We start from the raw sequence: 22468 nt of genomic DNA, 5'->3' as shown, positions 1-22468 counted from the left end.
TTCATCGGTAGGGCAACAAGGTGCCAGAGTAGCTCATTTGGTCAGAGCGTGTGACTGAAAATCACAAGGTCGGTGGTTCAATCCCACTCTCTGGCATAAAGCTGTATGGTAGTCATGTAGTCTATGGTTTTGTTTAGCATAATGTTGCATTGTATTCTTGCTGCAAGCTGTATGGTAGTCATGTAGTCTATGGTTTTGTTTAGCATAAAGTTGCATTGTATTCTTGCTGCAAGCTCTAGTCTAGATTTTTTCAAGAAGAAACAGACCTTGGCAGGATCATGCGCTTGGAAGTTTTTTGCTGCAATATATTGCTGTTGCCCGAGTTTCCCGACCATTTATTACCTTTTTGCTGTTTTTCATTAATTTTAGCAATGCATAAAGCACGCTCAGGCTTGTGAATATCTTCATGAGGGCAGCACGATGCCGGAGTAGCTCATTTGGTTAGAGCGTGTGACTGAAAATCACAAGGTCGGTGGTTCAATCCCACTCTCCGGCATTATAAACTTATCTTTTAGTTTCTGGAGACGTTTACGAAGAGGTGTGCTGTCGTTTCGATGAGCGAGTGAGAAAAAGCAAGTCTCCCTTCAGTGAAAGTAGCGCTGTGATCAAGATGGTGAAGCAACAGCGCGACAACAATTCTCACGCTTGTGCTCTTGGTTTTCTTCCAGAGATTTGCAGTGAAGCTCCAGGATGCCGATCGTTCACCTGGTGGAGCACGTCCTTCTTTTCAAGGCCCGGCACTGGGCTTCGGCCGAGAAGCGAGCCGAGATGGTGGAACAACTTAACAAGCTGCGGGCCATCAACGGCGTCCTCCACCTCAAGGCCGGACCGGTGCTGTCTATATGGCCGGCGCACAAAATTCTCAGCGGTGGCTACACGCACGTCCTCCACTCGCGGCACCAGAACAAGGCGGCGCTGGCCGCGCTTTCGCTCCACCCAGCGCAGATTTACTGCATGGACAAGTTCGTGAATCCCATCTGCGAGTCCGTCTTGGCGCTGGACTGGGAGTCGAGCGTCGAGAAGCACGTCGACCAGTTCTTCGAGGCAAAGAGGATCGTGCTGTGCCGGCTCAAGGACGGGGTGTGCGGCGATGGCAGGGAGCAGCTCGTCTCGGAGATCGCCGAGGCGAGCAGGACCTCGAGCTTCGATGGTGGCGGCCCCAATTTCTCGCCGGTTCGAGCGAGGGGGTTTGATTTCGGCTACCTGGCGTTCTTCCGCTGGATCGACGAGGCGGAGCTGATTGACAACAGCCCGGAAGTGGTGCTGGCGAAGCTCAAGGAGGGGCCGTTCGTGGAGGATTTCATTCTCGTGGATTACTGGAACGAGACGGGCATGCAGGCCGAGAACTCGCCACTCGCAGAGCCCGGCCACGAATACGTTTGAAATTTCAAATTTGAATTTGCACACGCTGCGCGCGAGTAGCGGGAGTTTAGCTTCTAGTCTTTCCAGCCGGAGGTTCCAGCGGATGAGCTTCAAGACGATTTGGCGATGATCTACACTTAAAACAAGGCGCTTAACCCAGTTCGAGCTCCTTGCTCCTGACACCTTGCTGCCACTTCAGCTCCTTGCTTACCATACTAGATTCTAATATATTCTGTACTGATCACAGTACGGATCCTTGCTATCACAGAGGTGCAGGTGACAGGATTCCAAACCAACATTGCCATAAGACACTTCTAACAGATTGCTTGAGTAAGATTTATATAATCCTTTTCACATAAATGTCTAGTTGCTTTTAGAGCATCAGTTTCAGCAGCTCTTGTGGTAACAGCTCTAGATGATGCTTCCAAACGGGAGTGATTGTATCGTGCGAGCAAGAAAACCAGCTATTCTCTTCTTATATTGGATTTAATGGTGTTTACATAGATAGCAAACATCCATCAATCAGTAGTGGCAATGGTGTCCTATCCTTTTTGCATGTTTGGAAATACATAAAATAAAAGAAAAAGTAATGATTCTTTAGTTTTCAGTTATAACCTAGTATTAATAATATATAATATTAGTAAACAATTTAAGTATAAGGGTGTGTTAATTTTGATGGCTAATGTTCATTTACTACTATTGTGTATAATATTCATAAACTTATAAATTGTATTTCATTATTTTAAATGAACTACTTTGTAACAATCTATTTAACAAATCAAACTAGTCACTTCATCCATAAGAAACAACCTTCCATTCTATTGTTAGACATTAGAAAATGCATTTTAAGTATCATCACTAGTACAAATAAGTAGTGCTAAATTCACATATAAAACTAAAATTCACAATTAGTATAAAGTTTTCGACTAAACTACTATAAATTACGCACATTTTTTATATTCTTATTTTTTAGAGAGAATACAATTTTCCTTTCAGAATTAATACACTATAAGACTAAAAAAGCAATACAAATAAGTGTGAAAATGTTTTAAGAATATATAAAGTATAATAGAAAATATTGAAATTAGAATAAAGTAGTTTTTTTTCTTTATAACACATTGTTTAAAATTTTCTTAAGTAAATAATTCATAATCAGTTTGAATAAATAAGTTAATAATTTAAAAGCTCATATATATAAATATTCATATCCTTTTACAAATGGTCAATAAAAAGTATAAAACAATTTTTGTATAATGTTCATTATTTTCAAGACTTATCTGCAACAACTTATTATCCAAAGTTTGAAAAACTTAGAATTTTAAATACTCATGATATTACATAAATAATTGCAACTTATTATCAACTAATAAATAAACTAGAATTAGTATATCAATACCTAATAAGTTATAGTGATAGTACTAAAATATCTATATCACAAGGAATTCTAAATTTAATTATTAAAGTTAAAAAATAACTTTAATAAAAAACTATATATAGATAAATGGTTCAGCAAAGAAGCCAAATGATAAGGCTATGAACAGCCCTAGGACATGGTTAAAATGTTTTATGGGCACCCAACCATTTTGTTTATTATCAACATTATTTTCAATCTAAAATAACTGTAATTTAGAAACTAAATATCCAAATCATATTTTATAGTCATTAAATTTATATACCATTTTTATAAATGTGTGGAGCCAAGTAAAAAGAATTACTTAATTCTTTGATCTAACAGCTGGGAATGAGATATTTCCCAGCCTAGTTTGCTGACAACAAACAAAAAGACAACGGTGTGTTGAAACCAGGAGCTGTCAAAGTATTCCTGCAACTCGGGCAAGCTCGTAAGTGGTGTCCCTCCTCTCCAGCGAGTACCAGGACATGCACGCAAAGTGCTAGCTCGCGAACGAGATGGAGGAGAAGAATGACGTCGAAATCGGAGGATCGTCTGGCTTTGGAGCTGTTTGATAGGATGGGCGACTCTTCTGGTTGCGCTGCGCCAAGAAGAATCCGAAAGACAAGCCAAAGTTTCTGGACAGGCGCTCAAGACGTTACGTGCAAACCACACTGGTGGGCATGCAGGATAGTGTCGTCAAACGCTATGCTACCGGGATGCGAGAGTGGGCAACTGAACTGTAGACTTGATTCTAAGCAAGAATCGACTAGAAACTAGTCCCGAGAATTTTCACTGGATTTTGCTCCAACTAAATCCTCGAGCGCAAACTCATACGTATCCTCAGACTCCCTCTTCACCTTCTCACCTCTCTCCGCTAGAAAATCCTCAATGCTCCCCTTGTCCCCAAACATCCCAAGTCTGTCCGCGATGAGGTGGAGATTGCTACATCCCCCACACCGGACAATCACCACCCCACTGTCGTACGTTTCCCTGCTAAACGTCTTGGCCGATCGCGTGTTACACTTCGTGCAAGTGTAGATCATCGCCAAATCGTGCCGCGGCGAAGACTTGAGCGAGGACTTGAGCTCGTAGGCCAGCGCCGGTGCCGCCGAATTATCTGACAGTGGCGCTGCCACCGGCGCGCAGTAGCCCCTTTGGCCAAACAAGCTAGAAATCCGCTGGAATCCTGGGTTGGAAAGAGAATCTAAGCGGCCGCTGCCCGCGCGCCTGCATAAGCCGCCAATCGCCCTCGCCCACGCCATCAAACCCTAGCTCAAGAGCCCTAACCCTGACTCAATTTCACAGTTAAATTGAAAACGTATTTGGGGAACCCAACCCCTCGCTCGAAGTGGCGAGATTGGGAAAGCTCCACATCCTGCTCGCCTCGACAACCTCCGTCATCGCACACCCCGTCCTTGAGCACTCCAGCCTCAAAACACAATTGCAGGGACAAAACTCTAAATCCTTTCTTTCTTTGTTCCAGAAACTATACAACATCAGTGCTCGTAATTAAGCTGCGTGAGTATCCTTCCAATGACTGCTGCCCCAGTCCCTCCTCAAATTTGGCAGTGTGGTAGACTACAATGTAAAGTCTCTTGAGGAGGTGGAGAGATCTATTCCAGGACAATACTTCATGTCCATTCTCAAGTTGTTTTAAGTTTTTCCCTCTCCAACCAAGTTTTGTTATTTTGAAAAGTATTAGAAGTACAACAAATAAGAGTAAAAGAAATTTTCTATTAAACTGTATTAGATAAATCTTTGAGGGCCAAGTAATATTAGTGTAGTGGGATTTTGATAGCTGTTAGATTTATTTCAATCCAGACCATTTGCTCCTATATATAAATTAAAACTTTAGGCTAATTGAAATGCACATTTTTGTATTCTATTTCCATATTCCATGCACTCATTAGTGGAGGCAATTTTGATTGTCTTTCAACAGTGTTTGGATTTGGGATTTTAATTTAAATTTAGCTTTTGTATTATTTAGATCTTCTTTTCCTTATAGTTTTGTTAATTTCTTCTCTTTTACTTTTTCTTTTTTGTTCATCTTCTTGGCAAAGCAGTAGCCTCCTCTTGTTTTGACTTTGGAGTAGTAATTCATGCAATTGTTCAATGTATATGATTACAGTTGAATAATCAAACTTAGTTGATAATGACATTCACAGCACATAATACAACTCCTCTTGCTCTTGGTGTCAATCCTTGTGTCTAGCTAGATTTCTTCTATGGAAGTCTTGGGGATGATGTGTACCATTGGTTCAATCACTTTATAATGATTGCTATATATCATTTTTGGGATGATATTTGGCATTTTCATGAATTTCCCACAGTTTTTAAGGGATAACATTACAGTTGTATAATGGTTTGAACATAACCACTTTTGAGGATTAAAGCATTCTTTTGAACATCTTCAAGCATGCATTTGGACATGTTAATAATTATGAGAATACCTTTTAACAATTGTATTGTCTTCATCAAGGACCATCTAATTCAGTAATGCAATTTTGCATTCATTTCCAAAACCTCTTACTTTATATGGAGCTAAAAATGTCGGAACGGATCAAGTTGGGAATGTTGTGGCCAACACTTTGTTAATATATTGTAATATTTATATTACTGCTACTCTTGATGTTACTCTTTGCTTAGCACAATATTATGAAACATCACTTTTTCCACTTCTCACTACATATCCTTTAACTCCACTTTTTATAGGAGATAGTCCTATTCCAATAGAAATTAATGTTATTGTTGCCGGAATTCAAAGACAAAGGTGAAAATGTGATCATAGTTGTGATGTTTGTTGTTGGGTATGTGATAAAGTTGGTTACACTTATTGGTATTATCATCATTTTCTAGATTAACGACTTCCATTTCCTAGGTGAAAACTTTGGCATCAACAACATCTTATTGATGTTACTGTAGTGGAAGGTTTAGACACTAAGATGTTTCTGAGAAATGAGGAGTCACACAAGTAGTAGAGGGTCTTTGCATGAATAAATCAGTGACCCTTCCATCTTTCTTTTGAGAGTATCATCAAAAGGTTCACTTAACACTAATTTATCTAGTGTTTATTTTCCAATATCATTTTAATAATAAAATATCTCCTATTATTCTATGTTAGTGGATATAAACTTGAGTTTATCCTCTATTACTCAATCTGTTGTTACATGTTATTATTTATATTTGTATAGTTTGTGTCGCGAATGTGACTTTGGGTATCGAAAGTTACCTGTCGATTAGTCCTTACGGACACTCTTACTTTACTACCACGACGGTAGGAGGTCGGTATTGCTAGACCCTTTATCAGTCCCTCTTGTGCTAGTGGAGTTAACTGGGCATTTCGAGTGTACTTAGACCGGACGAGCATAAGGACGGAATTCCTACGTGTTATTAACTAAGCATACTTAGCCCGGTAAAGAGTTCCCGTCTCGTTTTGTCTTGCACTTGCTAGTGACAAGAACCCTCGCGTATTAAAATTAGTCCCTCAATATCGCTACATGATAGCTTACCGTGTCTGCCAAACACCCTCGCTATCATGCCCTTTGTGTTAGTCTCATTTCAGTCCTAAATGCTATTTATGGAAAGTGTCCAGGTTTGCTCATTTGGCATATCTACGGAATGTAGAGATCGGCCTGAACACAATGGTGTTCATCTCGTGTCCAAATTCACAATCTAGGAACATTCCATATTTAGTAAGTTTCGAGCTTGTCCCAAAGACTAACTCCTAATACTAAGGGAGGCTTGGGGTGAAAGCCCAAAGCCTGTGTTCCTCCTCAAGGGGGGGGGGGGGGGGGTGTGTGGGGCGGCGGGGTTATGGGGGGTTCCAAATGTACAGTAGGGATAGTGGGTAGGTCGGGCATGGCTGACCAACCTGAGGCATAGTCTAACTCCTGCTTGCGTGCCTATCCTTGTTCTGTGTCCGGCTTGGGTCTAAGCCCAAGTTCCATTCCATACTAGCTGGTGGAGTACCCATATCCTCATGTTAGGCTACTGGTATGCTGAAATAGTGCCACACTCCGTTTGGCTCCGTTTTGCATACTGGTCCTGGCATTGGGAAGTTGATTGCTCCAGGACTATTCCAAGTCGCTCTGGGCTCTTGTCCCTTTGCTCCTTAGGCTATATGCTCGAGAGTTGCTCCGTGGTTCGGTTCCATCACTCCTTGGCTCCACGCTTGGGAGTTTGGCACCGTTCCTTCGTTCAGTAGCCCAAGGCCCTGAACCTTGAGTTTCGCACCACGTTCCTTTGGACATGTGGCATGTGATATGTGGCATCTGTCACGTAGCACAAAGAGGGTTTAGGTTCCGCTTCGTGGTGTTATCCTATGGTAAATCACCATAGGATAAAGGGTCAAAACCACGTGCACTACAATTTGGTAGAGCTAGTTTTTATTCTTTATGGCAACAGTCGTACACATGTATATGCACGAAGTGATGTGGACTTAATTGTATGTATGGGCAATTTTGAGCTTGAGCTGTAGTTGTTGCGGGTGGTGCCGAGTCAAGTTGTTGACCTAATCCTTGGTATGGATTTATTGTGGCACAATCATGCTAAATGTAACTTTAAGGCTTGTGGATTTTTTAGACAAAGATTCTATGCCATCAACAATTGTTGTACTTAATGTTGAATATTCATAAGGTGCAGAGTAAAATTTACCTCTCTTGATAAGGTTCGTGAGGCTCACAATATTGAGCTATAGATCCGAAAGCTTTGCAATAGATTTCAGAATTTTGCATCACTTGCTAATGATTTACCATTTTGGCATTTATATTTTTAAGAAACGATATATAGGACATCATTGTGTGACTAGGAATTTACATATCTTTCTATTAGCCAAAGACACAACATAATGTTTTTATGTACGTTGGTGCTAAGTTTGTAATATTCCCCCTTATGCTATAGAAGGACAGTTAGAGTTAATTGTAATTTTCCATCCGTTTGAGTTAATGGCATTTGATCTAATAAGGCATTTTCTATGATTAACTGCTGGTAATGAGTATTTGACTTCTTGACTATTGACTACTTAACTTGCTAAATGAAAGTCAAAGCTTTTGTTAATTTGTTTACAATTGCTATTAGATACTTATTCTAGCACTATATTATTCAAACCAAAGGATATTTAACCCTAAGTATTTCAAGACCTTTAACCGATTGAAAAAAATAGTGCACTATTATTTATGTGTCATTTCTCTCTATATTTAAACTATTATATATCATCTTTTGAGTCGTTCTTTTTAATTACTTGCAATCCACTAAGTTCACACCCTTCTAAATAATTAATTACAATCCACCATGTTTCTTTGCAAATTCATACCTTTGTAAACAAAAGCTGACAACCATAATTCTTCTAAGAGCTTTGCTCTCTTGACACCCTAAAACTCTTAATTGTTTGGAAAGAAAAGTGCATTCTTTTTTTATACTAAATGTAAATTTTTGAATTTGGATCACTCAACTCAAATGTTAACAAAAGAAATAAATTTTGTGATATAATCTTAAAGATCCTCGAAACCACAACTAACACTATAAAAAGTTCATCAAATTAGACTGAGTCTAAAACTACAATAGCACTTCATGGACTGGTGCATAGTGATATAAGGCAAAGAATATTTTAAGGGCTGTAAGAATTTTACAGAATATGTCATCACCTACAGTCGGGTGTCACAAATTTCACGCCATAATAGCATACCACGTTCAAAGTCCAGAAACTAAAAGATAAGATATAATGCCAGAGAGTGGGATTGAACTACCTTCTGATTTTCAGTCACACGCTCTGACCAAATGAGCCCTATCAATGATCTTCACAAGGCTGCACAAACTTTGTACACCTCTATTGTAAAGCAAAATCTTAGACAAACCAAAAACTAAAACCAAGAGCTCCTGTATAAAGTGTTCAATCATAAGCACCGGATCAATAGTAAAGAAACGTTAGCAGAGGGATGAACGCTGAGCAAAGTACAATCCACGTCAGTAACAACATGATAGATTAATTTCGCAGCGAGGAAATCATCCAATCTAAGCAGAACAAACTAAAACAAAAGGATTCACAGTCCTCCCTGCTTGGCTCTTGCGTCGGTCCACGCCTGAGCAATCGTTTTCTTCATGTTATCGTCGCCCTCGTCGTACATATTCTGCAACAACAAGGTCAAGATCGATCCAAAACCATGCAGCCATGGAAGTTACCTTCATCAGGTCCATGATGCCAGCCATCGGATTCTTCCCTTCATCCGGCTTAAACTGTGCATCCACAATCGATCGTCTCAGACAAGAGAAAAAAGCGCGAAGAACAGACCTTGTCTTCCTTGTAGTGTAGATCGGTCCATCTTGCCGTGGCCATCTTCTTCAAAACCACCACAAGGCGCTTGGGCTTGACAATCACATTACTTGCCGCTGGATCTATAGGCTTGTGGAGCCTTGGAACACCACAGCGGTAGTTCTTCCCTCCCAAATCCTCGATCTTGATCTCGAAAGACTCGTCCTGGAACTTCGAAGATACTTTGTCAGCGGAGGCACCCTCGATTCCAATGTAGATCTTCAAACGACAAGAAAGCAAGCGAGTCGCTAAACGAGACAAAAGAGAAAAGAAAAAAAATGGGAACTACCTTCACGCTCTTATCATCTTGATCCCAGCTAAACGAATCCACAGTGGTGTAGCGCGGCTCTGGAGCAGCAACTGGAATTTTCTCCAGCGGCGCCGCCGGCTTCGCCTCGTTTTCGATCAATCCCTGCAGGATTAGCCTCCAGGAGTCTAGAATCCGCTACAGCGATCAAGAAAGAGAGCAAGAACCTTTTGCAGTCTCTCGATCTCGGCGGAGAGCAGCGATTTCACTCGCGGCCGCTTGGCTTGATCCAGCAGCGCCTTGAGCTCCTGGAGATCATCCATGACGTCCGGCGCCATCAATCCGCCCCACAGACCAAGGAATCCCGCTCGCAGCGTCGCCGTCTCTAGTTTTCGACCTAGATTCTTTCTCACTTCGAAGCATATTCGCTCTTATTTTCTTTCCCCTTGCTTGCTTGTGCCATGTCTTGCATCGTTAGTTTTGGCTGTTGCATCGAGGCGAGCTTTCCTTCCTTCTCTTCTTCTCTCACGCGAGCGCCATAGCTCCCTCTCACCAGGAGATCGTCGAGGTACTTGCGCTGTGGAAAGCTCTCAGGGCAGAGCTCCTTGAATCGTTTGTAGCATTCCTTGGCCTTCTCTTTCTCGCCGAGAGAATCATAGAGCAGTCCCTGGAGAAATCGTTGGATAAGTCACAGAAACTTTGAGAGCTAATCGAAGAACTTGGAAGTTCTCGTGAAGTTCTTCGTCACTCACCTGGCAGAGATATGGACGAAAGTCGGATGGATCTTCCTTGGTCAGTTCCTCGTACTGCTCGAGAGCCTGTGTCAGCTTCTCCTGGAAGACATCCACCACTGGAGCTTAAAACAAGGAAAGAAAAATCTCACGAAGCTAGACAGGGACGAAGAAAGCTTGTTCTAGTACCTGAGACGTAAGAATCTGGCCGAGAAGCATCTTGAAGTTGCGAGCTGCAAAGCTTTGCTGCTGATCAATCGCATTTTTTATGGCGGCATGGATCATCTCTAGAACCTGGGAGTCGTCTTCTCCATCTTTCTCCATAGCTAAAGCCAGTCCCTGGAGCAAAAAACACAATGGTGCTTCTAAGAACTCGAAAGAAAACTATCGATCACTCACTGACTTGCAAAGCCTTCGCAGAGAAAGGTTGGATCTCCACAAGCTCCCGGAACTCCTCCCTGGAATGTCTCACATCCCCAACAAGCCCGTAAGCTCTGGCTCTCATGAATCTATACTCGAGATGCTCTGGCTCCAACTCGATCATCCTTCCCAGAACCTCAATCGCCTCCCTCACCTCTCCATTCTCCATCCTGAGCGAGAGCAAAGCCTTGTAAGCCACCAAGTTGCCCGGCTCCTCCTCGATCGTCTTTAGCACCGCCTTGAGCGTCCTCTCATTGGCCTTTGCGCGAAGAACCCTGGACGGAACCTTTGAGCTCTTCCCTGGCTTCTCGGCTACCGCCCTCTTCTTCTTGGCGAGATCTGGAATCGCGGACGCCGGCAACGCAGCCACATCGTCGACAGGCGGGACGGCCTCGGCTCGAGCGAAATCGCTGACGCTGAATCCCGAGACCAGGCAAAACGCCGCAGTGCCGAGCAAAATCCCTGCATCCCTGCTCAATCGATCGGTCGATCTCTCCAGCTTCGCGCTGCCGCTGCCGTGATTCCTACAGCAAATCGCTGCCCTGGAAGCGCGAAATCTTGGCAGCTGGTGTGAGCGGCCCGGCCGAGCGCTGGGAAGCACCGCATTCGCGGAGGAAGAAAGCATCACTCTAGGTTTAGGGTTTATGGCTGGTTTGAGAAGAAATGGAGAGATCCGAGGTGTGTGATCTCTCTTGTTGGAAGATCTAAGAGTCTGGACGCCCAAGGAGAGGGAAGAATGCCCAGATTGTAGAGACAATACAATAGATTGGATGTGTTCTTCGCAGGAGAACTTCGTTTACTTACAAAGAGGGCGAGCATCGAGAGCTTTTATTTCTTTGTGAGTGGCTTCTTCTCGTCGTCAATGCTGGCGCTACCCCCGGCCTCGAGCTCCTCAATGCCACGATCGCCATCGCCCTCCTCCTCCTCTTCGTCTTTCTTTGTCACCGCCGGGCGCTGGGCATCCAGTTCGTCGTCTGGATCGTAGTCCGGATTGAGCGATTTCGCCAGCGAAGATCTTCCTCTCTCCAAGCACGGCTTGCAAGCCATTTCGATCGCTGCCCATCCGAGTAGAATCCCCGCGATCGCGATCACGGCCGTGGTCACAGCGCCCATTCTCTAGCCCTAAACCTTGGTGTCAAACTTTGTAAAAGATTCTTTATTTTGATGTAAAAGGTAAATAAAATAAACACGTGTCAGTAACTTTAAGTCAAGTCTTTAAATGATTCAACCTTGTTTGACTTCCAATGACTTAATTTTTTTGCCTGCCTTGTGGAAAGCTTGGCTCCCAGCTCTCTAACACAGAGCTGGGCATCTCGCCACTCTTGTAGCTCTCGGCGCGTCTAGACTCTAGAATTTCCAGCATTCTTGGAGAGGTCACACACCTTGGAGTTTTATACTGCGCTGGCGATGTTCCATTCCTCACAGCTTCCTCCATCAGCCTCTCAAACGTCCCTTCCTTGACAATCACCAGCTCCAGCGAGTCGATCACTCCATCCAGCCTCTTTCCAGTGTATCCCGGATTGAAAGACCTGTCTATACTCGAGCAGCATCTCTCCAAGAGCTCTCTGTTGATCCCTTCTCTGCGTTTGAGCTCCCAGAAGATCACGTAATGCGCACGAACGGCGGTGGAATTGCCGTAGGCTATGAAGTTCGCGACCTGGATCCCTGCATCTTTTGATACTTCCATCACCACATTTTGGAGCTCTTGCTCGTCGACCATCTCGTTTTGGACGCTCAGAACCGCGTTCTTGCGGTGGCTGAAAGCCAGCTGAGGAACTCCATGGAAAAAACTCGATACTTTCACCACGTCCCCGACTCGGTATCGATATAATCCTTAAAGAAAAGAGAACACCTCGGATGAGAAATTTGCAAGAAAAGATAGAAGATGGCAAACCTGCGAAGTTCGTGATGACGATCTCGTACTCTTGCCCAACGACAACCTCGTGTGGAGCCAGGATTTCACCAGCTGGATTATTAGCACCGAGCGGAAGAAACTCGTAGTACATTATGTGTGGTAAAATTGTGAAGACGACGTCCTCAAGAGGAGAAGCCGGGTTTGTGTTGATCCCAAGAACTCCCTCAGACGAGTAGTAATCTTTTCCGGAGATTGGAAGCTTGCCACCTGCGTAATCTCTTAACTCAGGAACAAAGTGTGCCATCGCCCCCGTCACCACTGCGGACACCAGCTTTGCTCCCGGGAAGAGCAAGGAAAGAATTCCAGACCACGATTCTCTGCTGCAAATCTTGGCGATGGCGTCGGCGGTTCCGGCAATATTCTCTTTGTTAACCAAAAAAGTCGCGAAAGCTTCCTGGAGCTTTGGGTGTGTGACTTTACCGCTGCTCAAGCTGCCAGTTCTTATGTCTTTGCAAATATCCTGCCAATCACTCTGGAGGATCTTCAGAGCTTCGGAGATGATGTAGGCAAAACTCGCATCGATCTGTTCCACCGCGTCTCGCTGGATCAAAGCACACAGCAAGTGGCAGTACGTCAGCTCTCGCCAGTTTGATCCCGAGATGATCATTTCGTACGGAGTGGTGAACTTGTTAAACGGTCCTCTGTAGGTCTTGATCAAGTAAGTGGTGAGAGCTCCCACCCAGATACCCGCCTTGGTATGAGATTGATGACCGCAGTAGTATAAACCGAGCACTCTTCCACTTCCAAGCTCCGGGAAATCTGAAAGATCTCCACATTGAACCCACATCGAACAATCGATAGGTTAGCAAACTACCTTGCTATGTAAGCATTGGAAATTTCCGCTGCCCTCATTAAGGCGGAGATATTCTCAGCAGTGACTGGAATAATCTTACCCTTCCCAGACGATGTTGGAAGTAGAAGATTCTCACACAAATAAAGAATGGGAGAAATTCTTACCTCGCGAAGAAGCAAAGAACTTGGTCGTGACAAAGAATTGGGCCCTCTTCCCCGCAAGCAATCTTTTCAATCACTCCGGCAACATCCTCGTAGGATACGATTGGAACCTGGGACTTATAAGCAGCCAGACTTTGGGGGCTCCCAAACTTCTGGAGATAATGGGTCTTGCGGAGAATGCCGCCCAGCAACTCCTCCTGGATCGAAGCTCCATTCTCACAAGCTTGCTCAAACTCGGCAATGCTCGCCATTTGAAACTTTATGATAAGAAGAGAACAATTTAAAGCGCTACGTCAAAGAACTGGTGCGCCAGCTTGTTAACATCAAGAAGTTCAAGGGGCAATGGACTTCTGTACAAACATAATATAATCCGTGTGGATGCTTTTCCAGGTATATTCTAGGAATCTCATGGTCATGTCGATGCACTGCCTTGTGGAAAGCTTGGCTCCCAGCTCTCGAACACAATCTCCCCACTCTGGTAGCTCTGGACGCTAGAACTTCCAGCATTCTTGGAGAGGTCACACACCTTGGAGTTTTGTACTGCGCTGGCGATGTTCCATTCCTCACAGCTTCCTCCATCAGCCTCTCAAACGTCCCTTGACAATCACCAGCTCCAGCGAGTCGTACATCCAAGAGAGAACAAATAAAGATCCAAATCATCAGCATTTAATATGAGACACATGCTAAGGTAAAACTCTTTTTATATTACTTATAAAAAGGAAATACAAGTAGATTGCATAGATTTCAATACGTGGGTTCAAAAGGGCATGAAAAAGCCTGTTGGATATAATAAAGATCCAACTCATAGTTCACAGGTGCACCAGCTGGTGGAACGCCCACTGCTCCACCTCCAGGAGGAACAAATGTCGTAAAAATTTGCACCGCCGGAAACCGCAGGATATAAGGCCTCACTCCAGGACCATTTAAAGCAATCCCACCATGTCCAACCCCTGTGAGAATCGGAGAATTTCTCCAGGTTGCATTTGGGCCCAAAGGGCAAGTCCCAAATGAGACAAGCCGGATGGGCATTGGTCCCCCGCCCCCTGCTCCAGCTCCAGCTCCGGCCGCCCCTCCCCCAGCTCCTGCCGCCCCTCCGCCAGCTCCTGGCCTTTCATAGACCGAAGCCAACATAGCGATAGTTCCATTAGCTCTCTCGTTGAACCTTTTGAGACCGATATAGAGCTCGCAGCGAGGATAGTCTGGTCCAAGGAAGATCGCAGCTCGCTCGTGAAGATTCTTGGGTGTCTGGGATGTTGCGATCTCGATGACGATAGCCCCATATGTCCTCAAAGCCGCGACACCGGGAGGTAGAATAGAGCTTTGACCACGAACTTGCACTGTTACGTCCGGCTCGTAAAGATCCCCCCCGATATCCGGTTTATAAGTAACAGCCGTCGCCACCACGAGCAATCCACTTGCTTGTGCATCAAAAGCAACTCCCACCTTCAACTGAGCTTGCCCATGGGGGTTATGCGGGAGTTCCCTTGCGATGATCTTTCCTCCGATGAAGTCACAGAGGAACTTCCTGTTTCCCGATGCCCACCTGAAAGCATCGACGGTAGAAGCATTGACGGTTAGAAGCATTCTTGGTTGCTCACCTGGAGAAAGCTTCAGCGTTGGGAGCTGTTCCGATGATCAAGTCGCTTGGGCTGTAGAGCTCTTGATTTTCCTCCTCGCCTGTGAGCAAGGCAAGCCGAACGAGCTTCTGCTCGACAGCTCTTGTCGCGCGCTCGTCGATCCTGACTCGACGTGGAGTAACGACGACGCTCTCATTTCCTGCTTCACAACAAAAAATCGCAGCCATGAGGGGAGAAAAAGAGGGCAATCGGGGAGGAAAGAAAGAGGGCAATCGGGGAGGAAAGAAAGAGGGCACTCACACAGCATCGAGCCTTCTCGCGCTTCTCCTTGCTCTCCCACGCTTAACAGTCGTTTTCTCGTTCGCGCCCTAGAACAAACCGCACAGCGTATATATCACGACCAAATATGAAACGCGATCAAGATATGTAATGTGAAAAGGGATGGATTATAACATTCCCGTATCCGCCACGTGGCGCACGAGTTTAGAGTATTCCTGTACGGTTGATGACGCGGCAAAGCGCCAAAACCAATAAAAAATTTTGAGATAGCGTGGCGTTGAGATTTCTAATACTTTTTAAAATGTTGTAAGAAGGGCCGTTCGAGCTCATCCCACGGCCCAGATCCGTGCGGTGATTTTTAATTTTTTCACCTACCCTGGCTTGCATTACCATTACCACAGTAGATGGAAAGCAAATATTTACCGCGGGTGTGGGGCATTTGTGCGTTGCTGTGCTTATTGCGCGCATATGCCCTTGCCTGCATTGCGCGGAGGTTAAGATTCGCCCATGGATCAAGGGATATGCTAATTTCAAATTAGGAGTAAGATATTTCGTTGTTATAATAAATGTAAATTGTTTAACGACCGAGCAAAAATGAGCCTCAAGAAACAATCCTGCTGTGGGAAAAACCAACCTCTTTTTTTTTACTTTATGAGGAGGATGCGTGCTTCGAAACCCATTCCACCAAGGTCCCCACAGCGAATCCAGTCGCCATTTTCTTCTTCTCGTTCCACACGGGTCCAGCGATGTCGAGATGAGCCCAAGGAATTTTCTCATCGACAAACTGTCCATCCATCAAGAATGGAAGAGATTAGAAGTTCTTCCACAAGAACAAAACGAAAGGGGTACCTGTTTCAAGAAGAGCGACGCCGTTATGGATCCGCCAGGACGTCCACCCGTGTTCACCATGTCCGCGATTCCCGACTTCATCATCTATCCGCCATAGCTTCTCTCCGGCGGCGCTTGACGCTTGGGACAGTTCCTCCGCGAGTTCGTCGCTGGGAGTAAACATGCCTGTTTTGCCATGGAGTTAGAAAAACAATTCTAAGAGAGGACGATACCTCCAATCTCGTTGCCCAACGCGATCTGTCAAGGTTGCCAAATCCACGATCTGTTTTTGCAAAGAAGTTTAGCTCAGGTACTTGCTAGCTGCAAAGAGGTAGCTTTGAGTCCGCAGGATTGATTCCTGTGCATCTGACGTAAAGAACGAACACCACAAGTGCCTGCAAAGTTAACGAAATTGAGCGCTTAACAAATTCCAAGAGTGAGAAATTGCGAAGAAAGACTCACCAAGACTCATCGAGTAACACCCAATTACGATATACTGCCACGGATTGGGCCCAATGAAAGGCGCGAAAAACACGAAGTACGCGACTACGAGGAGGAAGAACACAGTGATCGCCACAACCTGCAAAAAGAGCTCGCTCACTTGGTCGAATTCCACGGCGCCGTATTTACCTGAAACCCGTGCGCAGGCAGGTGCCAGCCGTGGCTCCGCACCATTGATCTCAGTGTCGCCAAGCCGGCACAGCCGCCGCATAGCCAGCAGCCCGGAATCCATCCCCGGAGCTACGATCCGGTCGCTGGCCGGCGCCTTGGATGCGTGCCGCCGCCGCGGATGCGCGCTAGGGCAAGGATCGCGCTTCTTTGCCGCCGCGGGTGGCAATTTGGCTCTAGCATACAGGGGCCCGGAGTTTGTATGCGCTCTCAACGAGATCCGGGCGTGAGAATAGCAGCGGAGCGAAACAATCCCCTTGTTTACAAGACTGTGGCTTCACTGGGATTTCCAGCAGTCCCTGGAGCATCTCGAGAGAGAAGGAATGTGAAAATGTTGCGAGGATAGCGATATGGAGAGGACGATCCTCATCGATGACAATTGCCTGTGAGCGGCGAGGGGCAAGGAGAGGAACTTGGTGCCCGTCTATCGGCCCAGGTCGGAGTTTGGGGCTTCACTGAAAGGGTGGTGATTAGCCGCTTGAAGAACAACCTCTTTCGCGTTTTGGAGCTGGGCCATTGAGGCCAGCGAGATGTTGAGGGTGTTCTCCAGTCCAAGCTGCTTTGCAGTGGAACTATTGTCTGGTAAATTCCAAGCTGATGACGAGGAGATTCAATAACTTTTGGGGTAACGATCACTGGTTTTCTTGGTCAAATCACGAGTGCTGCGATTGGATACCTGAGCTTCAGAATACTGGAGCTGGAAGGCGTGGGAGACGAGGTTGTCGACGAGCTTGAAGCAGGCGGCACGGTAGGATGGGAGGAACCAGACGCCGCCGCGGGTGGCGAGAGCGCTGGCCTCGATCCGCGCGGCCCAGTTCTCCACCACCGGGGACGTGATCCAGGCCTGGGAGAGCACGACGATGGAGAATGGCGTGGCGAGGAGCGCCGCGACCCAGAAGAAGAGCGAGGAGATTGCTCGCAGCGCTGCCACTGATTCCTTGATGATGTCCAGCGCGCCCAGGCAGTGGAATTCCTCGGGGCCGCGAGCGCCCATAATCCGGCGCTTGCTGGATGGAGCTGAGCTGGGCTTCGCATTCTCGTGATCTTTCTTCATTGTCCTCCTCGTCCCGCCGATGGAAAATGACCTAATTACCTCGTCGCTGGGCAGTCGATTATCCATTCGTTGGCGCTCCAGCGCGAGCAAGATCGCGACTGCCTACCGCGATTTCCAAGAACAGGGGATCTGTACGGCGGCAAGACTATTGCACGGAATTACGGTAGAATGGATTCCTGTACGGTTGATGACGCGGCAAAGCACCAAAACCAAGCAACCAACCAAAATTTTTGAGATAGCGTGGCGTTGAGATTTCTAATACTTTTTAAAATGCTGTGATTGGAAATGTGGTCAACCAACCAGTGGCGGCCCGTGGCCCAAGAAGGAGCGCCCAGTAGTTGTAATGTTACCTTTTTGTCACAATTTTGCAAAAAGTTTAATTCTTATGATTCTAACACAATTTTGCAAAAAGTTTAATTCTTATGATTCTAATATTGCACATAATATTTTGAAATTTTGGCACCTGGCTTTATTTCCACGTAGTCACAGATCTAACCAATGTTTTGTGCTTAATTACAAGGCTTACAATATTGCTCTATGTTTAAGATTGTATTATACTTTTTGGTTTGCTTAAGCAAAACCTGTAGGTATATCTAGAATATGCTTAGATATTCTAGGATATTCTACCATCTAACGGTTGTTATTTATTTAGATTAATCTTCTATTAAAAATTTATAAATTTTCCTAAACACTTTTTAGTATATTCTTATTTATTTTAATGGAATAATATTAATATTGATTTATAGATTATAAACATGTTTATAATTATCAATCAATTGAATTATTCAAAAATACTAAATAAGAATGACACTACAATTAAGCAAACCAAGCGTTGCTGTATGCAACGCACAACAAAATTATTTTTTCTAACTTTTGTGAGTGCATATATGTAATTAGTGTTTAATGCTAATATTTTCAATTAGTATAAATCTATTTAAGCTCAGTACACCATTAATTGAAGAATAAACTCATGCACACCTAAGTGTGCATTTGTTTATTGTCTCTTAAACAATGTCAGATTAGCATCCAAACCCACATCATATTAACATAAAAAGTATTTTGCTTAGAAAAAAGCTTCTTAAATAGAGGAGTAGAGATTGAGTTGGAGTGTAATTGTATTTTATCTTATAAGTCACTTTCTGTTTGTGTTTGAACAAATTTAACTAATATTAATTCTTAATTAAAAACAACAATATAAATTTCTCCTAGATTTTTTATTAGGTTTTTTCACATTATTTTAATCATGTTCAACTGTGTTATATATATAATAGCCTTTGGTAGTCATATACATGTAAATGTAAATATGTTTAGAACTTTACTTGCAATATCCTAAGAGGTACATATGTGATGTTTAATTAACATGAATTATTTTGATCTATATTTAGTTTTTTTTATTATAGGTTTGAATGAAAAATATTTAACATTCTAGAAAATTTATCTGTTTAAATTTAATTGAAGTTTTTATTAGCTAAAGAAACACTAATCTTTATATAGATGTGGATATACCTAAGATATTCTTAAATATTCTAGAATTTCTAATTATTTAACTTCGCATTAACATCCCTATCCCTTCAATAATTTGAAGTATGGTTGTTATCAAGAGACAAATGCAAAAGCAAAATCATAGCTAAACTATCTACTATATGTTTTCATTGGGGAGTCTGGTCATGGGAAGAAGAGACATATCATGCTGTTTACAATCCAAGAACTTTTCAATTCTTCTCTAGTTTTCTTCATGTAAACTTTTTAAATTGATCAACATATGATACTAGGGTTTAAAATTTAGAAAAATCTTCCCTTTTATAGAATCACCACAAATTTTCTTTTTGTCGCTTCTCACGAAACCTAGACATCACTCCATCCAGCCTCTTTCCAGTGTATCCCAGATTGAAAAACCTGTATATGCTCGAGCAGCATTTCTCCCAGAGCTCTCTCCTGGTCTCTTCTCTGAGTTTGCTGAGGAACTCCATGGAAGAAACTCGATACTTTCACCACATCCCCACTCGGTATCGATATAATCCTGAGAAAAAAAAGAAAGAAAAAAAAGTTGAAAAAGATAGAAACTAAGACCTGCGAAGTTTGTGATGACGATCTCGTACTCTTGCCCAGTGACAACCTCGTGTCAAGCGAGGATTTCACCTCGTGACAAAGAACTGGCCCTCCCGGACGCAATCCTTTCAATCTCTCCGGCGACATCCTCATAGGTTACGATTGGGAATTTGGGGGCTCCCAAACTTCTGGAGATAATGGGTGCTCCCTTTCTTCCGCCGCCCAGTAGCTCCTCCTGGACCGAAGCTCCATTATTGCCAATGTTCTCCATCGTGTATTAAACGTGATAAACGTGACACGAATAGCTTTTTATTTCACCAAAGAGGACAATTTTAAAGAACTCGGATTCCCAAGAAACTTTATTCCATTCAAATATTGGAAATCAGTGGTTTGTTCCTAGAAATCCCAGCCTCGCTGCCGTATCAAAGGCGTCATCCACCACAACATACGCAAACTTGTCCTTCCCCTGTATACATGTCCGAACGCTCTTGACCCGGGACAATCCGTACTGCTCTTCACAGCCCGAGCCTTGTTCGCGCCAATACTCACTAGAAAACCAAGAGTATTTCTCTTCGCGGCATCCTCGAAGCTCACCACCGGGCACTGAATCACGAACCCCATGTCTGATTAGTTTAGGGTTTTGACACCTGGACCAAGACTCCACCCGCGCATCGGATCCGGCAGCTCCACCTTCGCCCTCAACGGTGGCACCATTCTCGCCACCTTTCCAGTACCTCAAGCGCGTCGTCCTGCCAACTTTAGCAAGGTTTGTCGCGCTGTGGAGGTGTGCGAGGAGAGGCAGGGGTCATGCCCGCTGGGAGTGGGGCGCGTACCTGCGCGGGGCCGTCACGAAGTGTACGGCATACGTGTGTCCGGGGCGTGTAGCGCTCGAGGCTGAGGTTCCAAAGAGATCCAGGGCTGCCAGAAGCTGGCGTTGGCGATGGAGAGCGAGTTTTCGCGAGAGCAAGTGTCGAATGCAGGTGGTGCTTGATGCGGAGACGAGCAATGGGCACTGGCTTGGAGCGTCGGTGCTGACGGGCAGGAAGTGGAGCTCCAGGAAGGGATGGTGGCAGCAGCACTGGCGAAGATGGTGGAGCAGCTTGAGGGGAGATCTGCATGGACGAGTTTTTGCAGGATCAAGTAATTATCTTCGTGGATTATATCATGTTTATAATTTTCCACAAATTCCAATTCAAGCCAACTTACAGAGGTGTTTTTACCCAAAGTTCGCTGTGATTACCGGAAAAAATATGTGTTTGACTGGTTTTCTGCATACCTTTTTTATTACCAACAAAGAGAAGAGCCTAGTCTCTAACCAACAAGTTGGGAGGACAAAAAAAACTTTTAAAATATTTAATCAGCAAATAATTTGCACTCAATTGAAAGGGTTTTAATTTTGCATAATATACATGAATGATGTGGTGGCCAAAAGGGAGTCTATGTGATTTTGATTTTTGGTTTTTAAACATATTCTGATCACATTTCAATTGCTAGGGTTAGAAAGTAATATGTTTGGGGTCCATAGGCCACATCGTGTTAAATATAGAAGACTAGAAAAGGGCCATTGCCATATTAGAAAGGGTAAAATGGAAATGTTACAGCGTTTTTAATTAAAGCGAAAACTGTTGTATAGATTTACACCATTTGCCATCTGAAGCATTTATGGGTGCATGCAATCATGTTGCCACATATATCTCTTTGCTAGGTCGTTTCTTGCTTGCCACTCTCTTATTCTCTTACAAAGATATGGGCAACTTGTCTTCTGAGCACATAAGAAGTGCAATTATGGTTTTTGCAAGCAACACTAGTATGAGGTTTTTTTCATGAGCTTATCCCCATATGTGTTGCAATACATTTGATCCCTTATTGTATGTGTAGGTTTTGAGGAGTTTGAGGGAAAAGATTGATTGGTGGGTGAAGACTAATTGTGCAAACACGAGTGCAAGGATTTGTTCATAATGCCTCCATTGTGGATGTTGTGGTAAGGTATGTGACTTTTTGTCTCAATTTAGGCATCACAATTTATCATGCGTGTGCAGGTTTCAAAAAGTAGAAGGGTGAGCATTGATTATAAATACAATTCTTTATTTAAAATATGCATTATATGTAAGTAAGAAATGACAATCAAATAGCTTGTCATCATAGGAGATTAGCTATGAACTTTATAGCATTTAGTAGGCATTTAGCTTTGGCACAAAAGTGAGTTAATACAATGTTCCCATCTTGATATAAAATATATCCTACTCTTCACATAAATTACTTGAAGTAGTAGAGCATAAACAGAACATGATGTGCCTACTGCCATGATAAAGCTATATAAATAAATAAATAAAAATGCATAAATCAAGATACTCATTGAAGACTTATATTTTTTAGTGTTAAAAAATATAAAACATTGAGGTCAAAATAGTTAAAACATTGTATAGTTGAGTTAAAACATTGTATTGGCTCCAAATTCGTGGGTTTTATGTCCTTGAGTTCATAAGCTTTGTATCCATGTTCAAACTTGTTTTCCCCTTGGTTGTACTTTGTGTATTGCATATTTGTCGGTAATCAGTTGGTGGTGGATGATGTGAGGGGCCAACAAAATAAGCTACATGAGGCGAAATGCAACTTATTTTGCTTGAATACTTTGATATAGATGAGATGAATTTTCCTTATAAGAAATAAAAGCATGTTCTTA

General features: G+C 43.7%; 8 protein-coding genes and 2 non-coding genes across 11 annotated transcripts; 3 read left to right on the top strand and 7 right to left on the bottom strand.

Annotated features, from left to right (window-relative positions):
• Positions 1-22: 22 nt before the first annotated feature.
• On the top strand, positions 23-96 carry TRNAF-GAA. The gene has a single exon. It is a non-coding gene; the product is annotated as a tRNA-Phe (tRNA).
• Positions 97-422: 326 nt separating this feature from the next.
• TRNAF-GAA lies at positions 423-496 on the top strand. Its single transcript has one exon. It is a non-coding gene; the product is annotated as a tRNA-Phe (tRNA).
• A 194-nt stretch (positions 497-690) lies between these two features.
• LOC9663256 (stress-response A/B barrel domain-containing protein UP3) lies at positions 691-3498 on the top strand. The gene is made up of 2 exons (XM_002962200.2): positions 691-1377; positions 3331-3498. Exons 1-2 carry the CDS (start codon positions 691-693, stop codon positions 3496-3498), a joined length of 855 nt encoding a protein of 284 aa, XP_002962246.2.
• LOC9663255 (DNL-type zinc finger protein) lies at positions 3057-4027 on the bottom strand. The gene has a single exon (XM_024683474.1). The coding sequence runs from the start codon at positions 4015-4017 to the stop codon at positions 3529-3531; it is 489 nt and encodes a 162-aa protein (XP_024539242.1). The 5' UTR covers positions 4018-4027; the 3' UTR covers positions 3057-3528.
• Positions 4028-8716: 4689 nt separating this feature from the next.
• Positions 8717-9712, bottom strand: LOC9663254 (calcyclin-binding protein). Its single transcript, XM_002961702.2, has 5 exons — positions 9537-9712; positions 9352-9474; positions 9042-9281; positions 8933-8986; positions 8717-8880 (listed from the first exon to the last, which is right to left on the bottom strand). The coding sequence occupies exons 1-5, from the start codon at positions 9645-9647 to the stop codon at positions 8794-8796; spliced, it is 615 nt and encodes a 204-aa protein (XP_002961748.1). The 5' UTR covers positions 9648-9712; the 3' UTR covers positions 8717-8793.
• LOC112349528 (protein SLOW GREEN 1, chloroplastic-like) lies at positions 9688-11092 on the bottom strand. The gene is made up of 4 exons (XM_024684119.1): positions 10444-11092; positions 10230-10379; positions 10062-10142; positions 9688-9976 (listed from the first exon to the last, which is right to left on the bottom strand). The coding sequence occupies exons 1-4, from the start codon at positions 11083-11085 to the stop codon at positions 9719-9721; spliced, it is 1131 nt and encodes a 376-aa protein (XP_024539887.1). The 5' UTR covers positions 11086-11092; the 3' UTR covers positions 9688-9718.
• A 116-nt stretch (positions 11093-11208) lies between these two features.
• On the bottom strand, positions 11209-11609 carry LOC112349545. The gene has a single exon (XM_024684136.1). The coding sequence runs from the start codon at positions 11571-11573 to the stop codon at positions 11289-11291; it is 285 nt and encodes a 94-aa protein (XP_024539904.1). The 5' UTR covers positions 11574-11609; the 3' UTR covers positions 11209-11288.
• A 48-nt stretch (positions 11610-11657) lies between these two features.
• Positions 11658-13580, bottom strand: LOC9663253 (putative indole-3-acetic acid-amido synthetase GH3.9). Its single transcript, XM_002961701.2, has 3 exons — positions 13376-13580; positions 12355-13134; positions 11658-12293 (listed from the first exon to the last, which is right to left on the bottom strand). The coding sequence occupies exons 1-3, from the start codon at positions 13578-13580 to the stop codon at positions 11710-11712; spliced, it is 1569 nt and encodes a 522-aa protein (XP_002961747.2). The 3' UTR covers positions 11658-11709.
• A 433-nt stretch (positions 13581-14013) lies between these two features.
• Positions 14014-15669, bottom strand: LOC112348557. Its single transcript, XM_024681331.1, has 4 exons — positions 15557-15669; positions 15207-15274; positions 14928-15108; positions 14014-14872 (listed from the first exon to the last, which is right to left on the bottom strand). The coding sequence occupies exons 1-4, from the start codon at positions 15667-15669 to the stop codon at positions 14074-14076; spliced, it is 1161 nt and encodes a 386-aa protein (XP_024537099.1). The 3' UTR covers positions 14014-14073.
• A 76-nt stretch (positions 15670-15745) lies between these two features.
• LOC112350721 lies at positions 15746-17847 on the bottom strand. 2 transcript variants are annotated; one of them, XR_002993859.1, is made up of 5 exons: positions 16644-17836; positions 16476-16593; positions 16247-16408; positions 16035-16199; positions 15746-15969 (listed from the first exon to the last, which is right to left on the bottom strand). XR_002993859.1 is itself a non-coding variant. In XM_024687439.1 (4 exons), the coding sequence occupies exons 1-3, from the start codon at positions 16744-16746 to the stop codon at positions 16315-16317; spliced, it is 315 nt and encodes a 104-aa protein (XP_024543207.1). In that variant the 5' UTR covers positions 16747-17847; the 3' UTR covers positions 15746-15969; positions 16035-16314. The 2 variants fall into 2 exon arrangements, 1 of the variants encoding a protein (XP_024543207.1); XM_024687439.1 differs by having other exon boundaries at positions 16035-16408; positions 16644-17847.
• Positions 17848-22468: the final 4621 nt, after the last annotated feature.

The sequence above is a fragment of the Selaginella moellendorffii genome, unplaced genomic scaffold (genome assembly GCF_000143415.4).
Source record: "Selaginella moellendorffii unplaced genomic scaffold, v1.0 SELMOscaffold_1, whole genome shotgun sequence".
NCBI classification, from domain to species: domain Eukaryota; kingdom Viridiplantae; phylum Streptophyta; class Lycopodiopsida; order Selaginellales; family Selaginellaceae; genus Selaginella; species Selaginella moellendorffii.
Note: the sequence above shows the minus strand (reverse complement) of the source record. Positions and strands in the feature narration are given on the sequence as shown.